Here is a 15,411-nt window from a genome sequence, read left to right as displayed (position 1 = left end):
TTAAATCTTAAAGCTATAGTTGTAAGTCACCATAAATATCTAGAACTATCCTTAGCTTAAGTATTTATGTCTATTTCTCTAGATCTACGTTCTCTCTTCACCTCCTAGTCCATCAAGATCACCTATAATTTAGATTCAATGGTGGCCAGTCATAAAACCCACATGAAGAATAAGAGAAATAGATATAAAAATCAAAAGATATTCATAAAAGCCATAAAAAGAGTCAAAACAGAACTGATAAAAACTAGCTTCTCAATTGGACTACATCCTTACCCCAACTAGGGAATTTAGAAACTCACAATAAAATAAATCATAAATAAATTATTCTAAAATCCCCAAACATAACAAAACAAAGGAAGAAGAAAAGAGGAATAAACTGTCAAATGATCCAATAGAGGTCCTCTGTTCAGCTGATGTTACAGGATGAACAAAGATAGTAACTTCACGAATTCACTGTCGCAAACAATGCTCTGTTGTTGCCTCTGGAATTGCTCTCTGATTTTTGCTCTCTTCTCTCCGTTCGATTCTCACTGCTGCCAAGGCTGTGCTGCCTTCTCCCTTTGCGTCCTCCTATATATATAAATATATGAACCTTTGATTGCTTCACGCGTCTAATCCTCTTGATTCTTTCAATATAATATATTATATTGTATCATGATGATTTGTCTTGCTTCACGTAACTTCACTCAAAAACTTGATCCAATCTTTTAACTGCGGGGTCGACGTCTCTCATCCAAATCCCTTTCCTTATAATATATATGGATATATATATATATATATTATATTTGTTGCATATCTTTTGCTCCCTTTTCCTCTTATAATTCTTTTTATTTGCTATTTTGTATTTCTTGCAAAATAGCAAGATCTGAGTAGATTTTATAACAAGATCCGTTTTTATCCCATAATTAATAAAAAAGAAAAAAATCTATAAAAGATAATTAAATAGGTATAAGATCTCCATAAATTTAACCAAATACATCAAAATATACACCTATTTAATTATAAAATATAGACTTATCAGTTATGACATTTGTATTGACTTTGGAATTAATATATTGTGATTTTCTAAGATAGCTTGGAATCTAGGATCATATTGTTTCGTGCTAGCTTTAATTTTGTTGTTTTGGATTACAGAGTTATAATTAAGCATTGATTTTTAGCATCCCTAATTTCATTTTACTATTCTGGTTGCAGTTAGTAAGTTAGAATTTTGAAGAATATTTTGTGGCAATTCGAGATGGCTCGGTTGTCGGATTGAAAATTTAGTTATAATTCTTAATTCATTGTTTTAACTCCCATATCTGTTGAGGTGATAATTACCTGCGCTATTAAGTTGGAGGATTGATTACTATCATTATCTACTCATGTGTTTCATTTCAATTCATTTACCATCATTTGCTTTAAAATCATTTTCGTATTAAAAACATAAAAACAAGTCATTTTAATTTCAATTTAATTCATGACATTTAGTTAGTAATTCATCAAATAAAAAACCTTTTTGTAGTTTAGGTTACTTGCATTTATTTATTAAGATTTAAATTCATTTTTGACTCCTCAAAGAGAAACGACCTGGATTGTGCATTATATTATATTAATTTGGTTAATTTTGGAGTAACGCCAAGGCAACAAATTAGGGGCATTATTTCACGGCCAAAAGGCACTTTTGGCTGCAACATTTTTCCTCAACGACAACTTTCAACAGTGATAATAAAAGTCGTTTGCCACATGAGATGGAGAGGATATCCTTCATCAAGTTTGCCACGTGATTTTCGTCCAAAGGATCTTCTTCAATTCAATGTGAATGATAGTTATTTGGATTCAATGGAAATTAGTAAGGCAAGTGAAGCATCCCTAATATCATGTGTATTGATTTGGTTTAATTAGACTTTATATATATGGTTTTGGTTATTGCAGATAACGCAAAATGTGAATGTGAGTGTTTTGAACTCTGAAGGGTGCAAGAATATGAGGCGCATACCTAATTTATCAGGCCTCTCAAGTTTAAAGGAGTTGTGGCTTCGTAACAGCAAAAATCTGATTGAAATTGCTAATTCGGTTGGGCAATTAGCAAAACTTGAAACCTTGAATGTACGTAACTGTGCCCGGCTTATGACTTTTCCAAGCAAACTGAATACACCCTTTCTTTGTGATTTGGATCTTCAGCATTGCTCAAGCCTGAATTACTTTCCAGAAATAGTAACTCGAGAAATGAAAATATCAGAGTTGAATTTGGTTGGAACTTGTAACACCCATTCTCTAAACTATTCAAAACACCATATAAAAACTAGTTTGATCTTAAGGTCTCAATAATAAAGTTAATACTTAAAGATTCAGCCTTTTAACCACTACATCAGATAAACATGAGCAATAAAACCCATAATATAATTCGAGTATACATATCCAAGTCTATACATTATTCACTCTTGGAACTCTTCTTTGACTGCTTGTTTCACTTCATCCCATACACCATGCATATCTGCACACCCAGAAGAACAAAGATGAACTTGTTCAAATGTTCAATCTTTAGTTATGATTTCAGCACATGGATCAATTAGATTTATTGTATTTTAGCCATAAAAAATTGATGAGAGGACGAGTTAATATCTAAAAACAATAGCGTACGTGAGTGAATATCAAGATAACAGTGAAGGAATATTATTATTGGGGTGGTAAGTGAAAGCTTGTTCTGATTGTAAGAAACTTCAGGGTATACTCATATTTTTTTCAAAATTTAAAATATGGGATCTCCCTTAGAACAATTTAAAGACGAAAAATTAGAAACCAAATTGAAGTACGTAGAAGAAAACCAATTTAGATCTTACCATCGAATCCATTTTGCTTCTTTTCAACTTGAAGGTGGGTCCCGAGGTTGAAAATGTATGCCATGTAGGATTAAGCAGATCTGAAATGGAGAATTTTGATTCGCCAGAGTTTAAGTGACGTGGTACTCTGGGAGTAAATAAATTAAATTTGGGATGTAGGCATTGACGATTCAAGCCATTTAAGTAATCATCAATGACTACACCTTGAAGCTTCTTCTTTCAAGCTATAGGAAACTTCCAATGATAGGGAATCTGATTTTGGCTAGGTTTTCTCTTGAAAGGGCCAGATCCGTATAACAATAACAAATGCGCTGATGAATCAAATAGCAAATCATATTTTAAGTTCACTCCATCTCACATGGTTTGAAGATCATACTTGCTTGTGGGTGGAATTGGGAATTATTCCATATCAAAATTGAGTTTTTCTTTCTCACTTTTTAACATTTTTGTTTTGGATTACTTTAGTAGCATCTGGCTTTTTGCAGGGGTAAATATGAAAGGCTAGCACACAACTTCCAAATTCTACAAGTCACAAACTTGAAAGTTGAAACGAAGAGTCAGACACAAAAAATGGAACTTCACCCTGCACCCCAATTTATAATTAAGCACCGTCAAAATTGGAATATGAAAGAAATAGTGTTTTGGTCTGGTCATTCCAAATAATTATCCTTTACCGTTAAGAGACTTCAAAGTCAAACCAAGAACCTGACAAGTAACAATTTAAAAGTTCGAAGCTAAACAATGGGTAGTTGGAAAGAGGAAAAAATGTTACCTTTGATGAGGCTCGCTTAAGAACAGGCTCTGTTCTATGTTTGAACTTTTGGTTTAAATCACTAGGCGATGCAATGCATAGAGATGCATATAATGTATGGATAATCAGGATGAAATATTAAAAAAATTGGTATTCAGCTGCAATCAGTTTTACAAATCTCTACTGGGAAAAAGCTCGATCACATTTTTAACACACAACAAGGTAACTACCTCATTGTTTAAACTATGATTACCTCATAAATCATTATTTTACCTATGATCACTTGTAAATTTTCCATGTTCACATCTTATATCATAGTCAAAATTGACAGTTGTACATTTTCATATACATAGTTGTTATTTAAGTATTATTTGTTGTTTAAAAGCTAGTTTTTTTTTTGGTAGGTATGTGTATAATTTTATTGAAGATAATTCTGTTCGAGACACTGTCGCATACTAAATATAAGAGAATAGTTACACCATACAAGGGTACTATTGACATAACAATAAACTCCTACTTATACCATACGTCTCATTAAGAGAATATTATTAGCACACCAGCCCAATAAGGCCCAGCCCAGTCAAGAGAATCTTGAACAAACCATCAACCGGTTAAGGCCAATTCAAATTCAAATTACAATGCAGTTATTGAAACCCAAAATAGTTGCAGACGCTTCTGTTTAATCATTGAATATATAAACAGTTGGTTTTCTCTGTTTCCAACCAAACATGAAGCTTGCTTTGTCATAAAATTAAGTGGATGAAAATGCAATCTCAAATACAGATATCTGGGTATATACATTTTAATTTTAATTAAGGTTAATATATATTTTCAAAATAAAGAAAAAATTTCTATAATTTTGATATAAAAGATAGGAGAGTCATTAGTGTATTTTACTCTTATATTACGACGACGACAGTAAGTGGAACTCCTTTTCCTCTTGTTTGACCCCACCATGGGACAAATGGAAAAATAGCGCAATTTTTTTTTTCAGCATGTGCAAATTAAATTTGAAAGAACTATGGAAAGCTGCGTTTAAGAATATGTTCAAGTGCCTCCCTTGGGAGCTAGGATTGTTTTTTGTTGTAAGAAACTCAGAAAATCAAAGTTTAATGCAGAGATTCTGCAGATCCATATGTGTTTGGAGTTAAGAGGAGGGTGTTGGAGGTTCTTGATGTGAAGGAAATGCCATACTTTAAACTGACAGGCTTTTCCCGATATGATGGTTTTTTTTCTTTTCGTTTCTTTTTTACTTCCTTTTGTTGTTGATGATTCAACTTGAAGTTTGAAAAAATAAAATGACACAAAAATAAGACTTGAATTATGAAAACGTCAAAAAGTCATCCGCATAAAGAAAATTTCAGTTTACATAAATAATCAAATGCGGATTTTAAAATTTACTCAAATAACCATGTCGCTTTTTTTTTCTCTTTTTTTTTTTTTAGAAAAACTTTCAAGTCATCCTCATTGTCGGTTGGCCACCGCCCTCAGAATTCAGGTGGGTCGCCACTTGCCGAAAAGTTTTGCTTGTCAGACTGACATAAGTATTTTAAACAAAAAATAATATCCAGAAATAATTAAAATGCCGATGGCTTCACTATGAAGGATTTTTCTTTTAAAGGGGAATGCTTCTAAGCGCTGAGAAACTTCCAATGATACTTTTGGTACATTTTACGCGGTTCAAAATTATGTATCATCATCTTATCTGTGGCACGCGTTTTCAGAAAAGTCTAAAACTTTAGACAAACGCCGAGAAAGATTTTTAATGCTACCTCCTGTTCTTAATACAAGAGCTAGTTAACTAATTTGAGTAGATTAAGAAAACTAGTTAAGTTAGTTATTTGTAATAAATAGATGTTGTTTTTTCTAAAATATCCTTGTTAATCAAATGTATTGGCTAGAGCTACCATTATTATGAGGACTCCCTTGGGAAAAAAATAGATAAATATGAGAGATAAAGTAGATTGGGGTGTTATATTTAGGACCAAAATAAAAATCAAATGAGCTTTTATACTACCTCTGATCCTTAATATAAGAGTTAGTTAATTAATTTGAATAGATTAACGAAATTGGTTAAGTTACTTATTTGTAATAAATTTGTATTGTCTTTCCTAAAATATCCTTGCTAATCAAATATATTGGTTAGTACTATCATTATTATAAGGACTACCTTGGAAAAAAAGAATAAATATAAGAGACAAAGTGGATTGCAATCTTATATTTAGGATCAAAATAAAAATCAAATGAGGTTTTATATTAAAGACCAGAGGTAATATTAAGAATCGGAGATAGTATAACATATTATCGATCAGTTATTGGTAAGACATAACTGTCCCCACCACAGAAATATGAAATCAATATTTTTATTTTGCTATTTTAATTAATATATAGTACCAAACATGATACGTTCTTACTAAGGTCAGATATTTTTCATCATTTCCGTTCACTTCAGCGAAACAAAGTGGGGAGAAGTCTCAGGCGCCTCTGAAGTGAAAGTCTTAGCGCCATTCTTCAGTCTGCCGTCGGTGGGTGTCCCAGCCTCAGTCCGTCACTGCCGTGGGTAAGAAGGTATTTCTTCTTAATATCTCAAGACAATTATAGATTGAGAACTACTAATGGCGCTTAATTGCATATGTTGGAAGAGAGTTGGAGACATAAATTAGGTTTTGGTTCTTGAGTTGGGTGAAAAGGTATTAGTATAAGCACTACAAAAAAATTGATTTTTAGCGGTGACCATAAAAGTTGCTGCTGAAAGTTTTCAGCGGTGACAATGTTGGCATAACAACCGTGGTTGGCAACATAAAAAGTCACCTCTAAAATACAATGTCGCTGCCCAAAGGCACTTTTGACTGCAACATTTTTCGTCATTGCTGAAAGCATCTTTCAACGATGACTTTCAACGATGACAATAAAAGTCGTCGCACAAAGTCAACTTTAAACAGCAACAAAAATGTTACCATTAAAAGTCATACTTTTAGTAGCGATTTTCTATGGTCTTTTAGTGTTGAATTTTTTGTTGTCACTGAAAATTGTTACCAAAAGTCTCTTTTTTAGTAGTGAAGGTAATGACTGAAATAAAAATAGTAGTGGTTATGTATGTGTTTGGATGATTGCTTGGCTCTTTAACTTAAATCTTATAAGGAAATGAAATTTGAAAATTATGGAAAAGTATTTGGTTGATTATTTAAGGACTATGTTTGTTTGTTCTTATCTTAGCTTTCGAAGTGCATATAAACTGTTTGATGAAATGCTGGAGAGAAGAACTTATCAAATAATATCGGTGGACGGTAAAATTGAGTAAATTATAGTGCTAGGAATTATTAGCTCGTGTGGGTTTTGGAAAAAATATGGATGTTGCTTGAAAAAGATATATAAATATATTTATGTGTATATATATTCTCTGTGTGTGCATTGTGGTGGTAAAGCTTAGGCCATTAAATGGAATCTTAAAGCATGTATATTAAACAAACGAAGAATGAGATATTTTCTTTTATAATTGATTTGATTGTGTATTTTCAAATTTACATAAAATTGTTAGAATGGTGCATGTGTTCATTGGGTTATTTGGAAAGTGTTGTTAAATGACTTGGTTAAGGAATTTTGGATGATCAAAAGAATTGCTAAAAGGGGTTGTGAGTAGAATGTATTGTGAATAGAAGGTACTTTATGAATTTATTGAAACATTCTAATGATAAACCACTTATTAGGTGGTTGGAAGAGAGTATAATTTCCAAATGTTTAAGTTTAAAGAACAAATAAGGCTTTGTGGAATGTTTTGAAATTTTTAAATTAAGTACTCTTCCAGTCCTTTATATAGGACCTAATTGTTAAGTTGATTTTGATTATAAATATAAGACTTATTTCTCATATTTATCAATTTTTTCTAAATTACCGATATGAATATTCTCTCAACTATAATCAAGTAGAAAAGGGAGAGAGGATATTAAGAAAGATGATTATGGTGTTTTAGGAAAAATGTGTCATATTTCTTATAATTAACTAACTTATCTAACTTCTTTAATCTAATCAAATTAGTTAAATAAGTCTTATATTAAGAACCGAATGAGTATTACGCAAATAAATGGTTGTTGGTAGCATAGGCAGCCACGTTGTCATTAAGGTTGTCGCTTTAAGGGTGTCTGTTTGAGAGGATTAAAAAGGAGGAAACTAAAGAAATATTTGGGTATGCAGCATGTAAGTAAATAACATCCCGCTATGAATTAAATGATTTTGTCAAATATCTCATTTTCCCAGGTTGTACTTTATTTATGAAATATAATTAATATAAATCAACCTGTTATTAAGTCCCACTTTTCCAGTTGTAATCTATGAATTAAAATGATATCACATCCGTCCCTAATATAAGAGTTAAATCATTAATTTACAGATATTAAGAAATTTACTTAGATTAATCATTTATTAAAAATGTGTATTGGTTTTCTTTTGTCTTTCTTAAAATACCATCTCTAATTATTTGTGTTGGAATTGTTACTCAATTGAAACCCTGTAACATATGTAATATAGAGCTATCAAAAAAATGTAATAAAATTGTAAATTTTACAGAACATTGAGATATTGAGATCTTATAAGGCCGAAATAAAGCTCCTAAATAGTTTTGATATTTTATTTCAACATTCGTTCATCATTTGTTTTTTTTTTCCCCTGTATATTGGGAGAGTTTAAACCTTTGATCTCTGCTGACCCCTACTTTTATCCTAGTCACTTGAAAGTTGGTCGTTATTTTTAATGTGTCTAATAGGAATCCAAGCCTCATGTTAATAAATTGACCGTTTATTAATCGTTTATTCCTTTTTGTTTGGCTTTTCCATTTATCGTTTGTCAATATGTCCATTATCATTATTTCTTTTTATATTACGGTTTTACAAGAAAATAAACGGCAAGTTTGTCTTCAGTATCTGATTCTGAAGGCGTCTGACGAAGCTAGCTGGGCGCATAAATAAAAAGTCAATATCTTTTTTTTTTGGGCTGTATTTTGATTTTTTTTAATTTTCTGGATTTCAAAAGCTCATGAAACAAAATAGCTTTTTAATTTTTAATTAGACAGAGACTTTTTTTCCTATTTAAATACTACATGCAGTATTATACGAGGAACAAAATAAATTTCAAATGCATGTAGATATATTAAGGGAGGCCATAGTTCTAGTCGTCGATCTTTTCATTTCCTGATTGAGACGTAGAAAAGCAAGCAACTTTCATCTTTCTTCTTGTTGGTTCCATTTACTCTGACATCTTCATTTCTATATTTCAATGCAAGCAATAATTATGACAGGGCGGGCAAAACTATCTTCGATACACTATCATTGGACTTACTCAATTTTAGAAGTGAAGATATTCGTTATGGCTTCACTGAAAATCTATTTAAAGCTCTCAATTAAAAGAGAGTTCACACCTTCTTTGATGACAAGGAAATAGGAATAGGGGATGAATTATGCCAAGGCTTCTCGAAGCAATCTAGGAATCTGGGTTGCCATTACTATATTTTCTAAGGCGCATGCTTCCTCAACATTTTGCCTGAATGAACTAGTCCAAATCCATCAATGTATTGAGAAAATGGTCGACTAGTTTGGCCAATTTTTTTATGATGTGGAGTCTTCTAAACTATGACATCAAAGAGGAAAATATAGACAAGCACTAGTTACCCATGAAAAAAACTCAAAGGTTGATGAAGAAAAGATGAAACGTTGGAAGCCGCACTACATGAAGTAGCTAATCTTAAGGGCTCATCACATGATCCAAGATTTTTTTTTTACCTAGCTAGTTTCTATGGTTAGAATAGAAGAAAATATTAAAATTATTATGAATGCAAGTGGAGAATAACTTGTATAGATTTAGTTAGAATTGACTGAAATTTCTATTTGGATTTCCAGAAAAGATTATGAGCATAAACTCATTAAAGAGATTGTGAACCACATTTTTAGGATAGTAAAAATGGTCCCCCACTAAGTTGCCGAATATCCAGTTGGTTTAAATTCCCGTGTTCAAAAGACGAACTCTCTTTTACAACTTGAGTTAAATGATGAGGTCATCGTGATAGGAATTTATGGAACTAGGGGAATGGGTAAAACAACAATAGCATGTGCTGTGTATAATGCGATTGCTGAGAATTTTGATTATTTGTCCTTTCTTGATGATAATAAAGGAAAATATGGAAAACATGACCTAGAACACGAGCAAGCCAGAATGCTTTCAAAATTTTTAGGGGAGAAGGTACAAATTGAAGACATTAATGAAGGAGTTGAGCTCATAAAACGAATACTCAGAGATAAAAAAGTTCTTTTGATTCTTGATAATGTAGATGAACGAAAGCAATTAGAAATGTTGGCTGGGGCATGTGAATGGTTTGGTTGTGGGAACAGGATCATTATAACAACAAGGGATTTACAATTACTTAAGAGTCATGGGGTTGAAAGAATATATGAGATGGAGGGATTAAATCATGAAGAATCTGTTGAGTTATTAGGCTGAAAGGCTCTTAGAAACATGCAAGTTGATGATCCAAGATATGCGAAAGTTGTGAATCAGGTGATAAGTTATGCCAATGGTCTTCCCTTAGCCCTTGAATTAATAGGCTCTGATTTGTACGGTAAGGGTGAAAGGAAGTGGAAACCTATGTTAGATGGATGTAGAAGAGTGGCCCATGATAAGATTCAACAAATATTAAAAGTAAGCTATGATGGCTTAAAACAACTTGAAAAAGAAATTTTTCTTGATATTGCTTGCTTCTATAAAGGGGGAGAATTGGAATACGTCAAAAAGATGGTGGAAAGCGTTTTCTTCGTGCTTTGGAGGAAAATGAAGTGCAACGCTAAGTAATGTCATTATCTACTTTTTTTTTTCCTTATTTTTCTCATAGTGTTTTTTCATAATTTCCTGGTGGTATTACAATTGATGAGATTTATATTTCACTACCACAAAATGTACTATTTACCTCTTCCATTCATGTCTATTCTTAAAAATGAAAGAGAATAACCTCCTCTTCTCCTCTGTCTCTGTTATGCAAAAACAGAGGAAGAAAAAAACTTCTCATCTGTTTGAAAGAAACAAATGAGAAGATTCTTGTCTGTTTCTTTGAAACAAACGAGAATGGGCAACAACTTCTCATCTGTTTGGGAAAAATAGACGAGAAGCTCCTCGTCTATTTAAAAAATGTCATATAACCATTTGCATTGTACCATTTCCTTTTGATTTGCAGTGCCTTAAGCAACAAGGGGCAATAGAGTGTGGATACTATATTATCCATTTTATGTTTAACATTATTGAGAGTGGATGTACTAAAAAATTTGAAAAGGTGAGTAAAAATAATTTTAGTTTTGTAATAGTTATTGAATTTTTAAATTGAATTGTTGCTTCACACATTTAAATTTGTTCATTTGTCAATTTGCAGATTTTTGATAATGACTGCTCATACACCGTTGATGATATTGATTTTATCCGAGACATTTTGGCACAACAAGTGCTTCAAGAATGATGGTCTAGGGAGTGATAAAGTTTATGTTTAGAGATAACTTAGTATGATTAGGTTGAAAATATTGGCTAATTTAAATGTTAGACAATTTGAACTTGTTGAAAAGTGGCTGTTATTATTGTATTATAGGTTAGTTACTGTATGGCAAGTACCTATTTAGGAAGTGAATTTTTATTTTTTTTAAAAAAAGAGCACATTCACATGTATTCTAAGGAGACAATAGTAAATGTGGAAGCCTTTTACTTCTATTATGGAAAAACAAAAGTAAAAAGTCACCCCTATTTACTTCTGTTTTGGAAAAACAAAAGTAAAAAAGCACTTATTTACTTCTGTTTTGCTACAAAACGTTATTCATGTCTATTTTCATAAAAACACTAGTAAATAAATATGATAGGCAAAGTGTTGTCTTTCCTCAAATACCCTTGTTAATCATGTGTATTAGTTAAAATTATCATTTGATTGAATCTTTAATATATACAACTACTACACGGACTACTTTTAAAAAAATGAATAAATATGATAGACAAAGTGGATTATGGTATTATATTTAGACCAAATTGATAGTTAAACTAACTCGTATATTAAGGACCAGAAGTAGTACATCAATTATTGCCACATGCTAAGTTTGTTTAGATTTTAGTTGCTGTAATTCCATGTGGTATGGTCATATCAAGAGGAAGCAAGCTTCCCCTCTCCTTATCTTCTAATATATTTCAAATTCGTGTATCTCTGTGCCACTGTCTATTTTGGTACTCTTCTCATTTTGCTTTCTACTTTGGCATTTTAGAAAATACTTACATACTTAAACTTTTTCGCTTGAGATTATTGTGCAACTAAATCAAGACATGTGAATGTTTTATATAGTATTTATTCTAAAACAAACTCTAATTATTTAATATCATTAATATTTTAAAATCACTCAAGTTTTCTGCTTTTATTTCTTGTTGTTTTGGGTCTTCATGTCATTAGGTTTATTGTCTTTTGCCTCCTAACATTTGATTTTCTTTTTGTTAATCTATTTGTTGGATCTGTTCCAAGCTTCAATTCAGTCTGTGTTACAGTGGGATTTTTTTTTTATCGTCATCTTATGTTATTAATAGCTTTTTTTTTTAACAGAAGAAAATATAAATTTCTTTTTTATTCACTGACAATGAGTCAGATCCACTTTCCTCTCTCCCATTCTTCATGTCTTTCCAACTTATTGTCGATCTGCTATCGTTTGTCTATTCCCAGAAGGTTTAGTTCAGATAATTCCTATTAAAAATCATGGTTTTACATAGGAAAATTTTGATACGATTCATTTAATACTTGTTTTGGTCTGAGTTAGACGTCAATATATAAAATTAAAATCTTATAGGCATTTTTTTTAATATCATATTGTGTTGAGTGCTTGAGTTTTGTCAACTTAGTCCTGAACTTTTGTCAAAGTAAGCAATGATATTAAATAAACTGGCGTTAATGGAGCAGGATAATTAAGTTGGTTTCACTCTTAGTAACCCATGACATGTAATATAAATAATCAGCCAACCTGAGTAAAGTCATTTAACCAAAATAGGAAAATACAAAGCAGTCATTTTGATTAACAAGTGTAAAGGAAAACAAATTTGCAATTACCTGCATTTCCGATCTATCCCTTGCTAATATAAACAAACAACCTAAAGCCTTACAACACTTCCATCTATGCACAAATATCTTAAAATAGAAGCAATCTTTACTTGCCATCTAGATACAAAATATCTGAAAATAGAAACAATCCAAGGAAGAGATGCTTGAGAGCTGCCATAAAAAAAGAGGATGGCTTGCTAGAAAAGGTGCTTGAACTTCTCTTGCCATTTGACCTCACTTGAACCACCACCGTTGATTGGCTTTCCTATATGTGAAATGCTTCTACCATGCTATACATTGTTGACTCTTGGAACTCTTCTCTGACTGCTTGTTTCACTTGATCCTGTACACCATGCATAGCTGCACACCCAGAAGAACAAAGATGAACTTGTTCAAATGTTCAATCTTTAGTTATGATTTCAGCACTTGGATCAATTAGATTTATTGTATTTTAGCCATAAAAAATTGATGAGAGGACGAGTTAATATCTAAAAAAATAGTGTACATCAGTGGATATGTTATTTTCAGCACTTAAATTGTGCTTTTGAGATTTAGCAAAATAATTTTGATAACAAATGCCTGTCTCTTCTAAGTATAATCTCTTCTGGCTTCTATCATTGATTGTGTCAAGATAACAATGAAGGAATATTATTATTGGGGTGGTAAGTGAAAGCTTGTTCTGATTGTAAGAAACTTCAAGGCATACTTGTATTTTTTTCAAAATTGAAAAACTGGTATCTCCCTCAGAAAAATTCAAAGAACAAAAATTAGAAACCAAATTGAAGTAGGTAGAAGAAAACCAATTTAGATTTTACCATTGAGCCCATTTTGCTTCTTTTCAACTTGAAGGTGGGTCTCGAGGTTGAAAATGGATGCAGGGGGCCCTTGAAGGTGTGAAGTCAAAACTTGCGGACTAACATGATGCCGCACTGTCGGTCGTCGATGGACAGGCCAGAGAATATGTTGATGAGGACTACTCAGTTTCCATCGGTGAAGAGTAGGGTTTTGCAAATCAGTTCTACCTTGCATTTTCTGCCCATCAAACGTGGTCTAAGTTGGGGAGAGAATGTATACCATGTAGGATTAAGCGGATTTGAAATGGAGAATTTTGATTCGCCAGAGTTTAAATGACATGGTACTCTTGGAGTACCTAAGAATTTCGCTAAAATAAATTAAATTTGGGATGTAGGTATTGAAAATTCAAGCCATTTAAGTAACTATCAATGACTACACCTTGAAGCTTCTTCTTTCAAGCTCTAAGAAACTTCCGATGATAGGGAATCTGACTTTGGCTGGGTTTTCCCTTGAAAGGGCCAGATCCGTATAATAATAACAAATGCGCCAATGAATCAAATAGCAAATCATATTTTAAGTTCACTACATCTCACGTGGTTTGAAGATCATGCTTGTGGTGGGAATTGGGAACTATTCCATATCAAAATTGAGTTTCTCTTTCTCTGTTTTTAACATTTTCGTTTTGGATTACTTTAGTAGCATCTGGCTGTTTGCAGGGGTAATATGAAAGGCTAGCACACAACTTCCTAATTCTTCAAGTCACAAACTTGAAAGTTGAAACGAAGAGTCAGACACAAAAAATGGAACTTTACCCCGCACCTCAATTTATATTTAAGCACCGTCAAAATTGGAATATGAAAGAAATAATGTTAGATATGATTAGTTTTGATAATGTCAAATATTAGAACCAAAAGTTTACAGCAAATGTTTATGTCATGCTTTGACTAACTATTATATTTAATGAGAATATCTTTTATAGATTAGTCAAGTAGAGAAATGAGGCATCACTGTGTTGAATGATCATGAAGAAGGAGAAGAAACGAGAGAGCTCAACTACGGAGCATAACATGTTGGACGCATACATGTTGGGTCACATGAGCCAGACCATTATCGTTGAAACTAATTATATTGGTCTAATATACTAATTTTGATAGATATATCATGTAGGCAAAATTAATTACTCATTGGTTACCTTGATTTGATATTCATATCATTGTTTCCTTCCTATCATGAATTCAATAGTCAATTTATCAATATTACTACCTACTAATCAGCTAAATAATCGATTGTTAATTATTAACATCTATTTTTTATATCGCAAAATTATCCATCATTCCAATACCATTAAAAATTGATTATTAGAATTCAAATGTTCATATATTCCAAAAATAAAAGGTCATTTCAAATTTAAGTTTATTAATTTTAGGAAAAATTAATCATTTAGTCCTTCAACTTTTAACTCACTTGTAACTCAGTCCCTCAATTATAACTCGACGCAATTTAGTCTTTGAGCTTTTGACTCGATTATGACTTAGTCCCTCATCTTTTCACTTTTTTATATTATTATTATCCTTTTCATCTCTAACTCAGTGCTACATGGCAAGAGACCCTTCAAACTTTTTCCCAACTCAGTGCCACCTAGATTTTTTTTGGATAAAGTTTAAATTTAAAAAAAAGGGGGGGTGGCTGGAGATGATCGCCCACTCACTCCAAATCTCAAAGTGATGTCTCGCCCTCCTCTTCCATTCCAGCGAAGGATCAACATTGTTGGGTCCCGGCAATTTTTAAGAAGGGAGCTGTGTTGTGGTTATCAATTATGGATTTCGCTCTTAGAGTGGTCAAGACAGCCATTAAAAAAATTAAATCATTTATTTGGATTAGGACTCAATCCTACGATACCGATGGCGTCGTCACTTGAATTGCCAGCATGAACTATATATTAGCAATTAAAG

At 32.1% G+C, this 15,411-nt stretch overlaps 1 protein-coding gene across 1 annotated transcript; it reads left to right on the top strand.

Moving 5' to 3' along the window:
- The first annotated feature begins 1,725 nt into the window (after positions 1-1,725).
- Positions 1,726-11,062, top strand: LOC114727653 (disease resistance protein RML1B-like). Its single transcript, XM_028914343.1, has 4 exons — positions 1,726-1,836; positions 1,915-2,088; positions 10,787-10,882; positions 10,979-11,062. The coding sequence occupies exons 1-4, from the start codon at positions 1,726-1,728 to the stop codon at positions 11,060-11,062; spliced, it is 465 nt and encodes a 154-aa protein (XP_028770176.1).
- Positions 11,063-15,411: the final 4,349 nt, after the last annotated feature.

Source organism: Neltuma alba, unplaced genomic scaffold (assembly GCF_004799145.2).
Source record: "Neltuma alba isolate B1F8T4 unplaced genomic scaffold, ASM479914v2 tig00012505_pilon, whole genome shotgun sequence".
Classification (NCBI taxonomy): Eukaryota; Viridiplantae; Streptophyta; class Magnoliopsida; order Fabales; family Fabaceae; genus Neltuma; species Neltuma alba.
The sequence above is the reverse complement of the archived record's forward strand: the minus strand, read 5'-3'. Positions and strand labels throughout refer to the sequence as shown.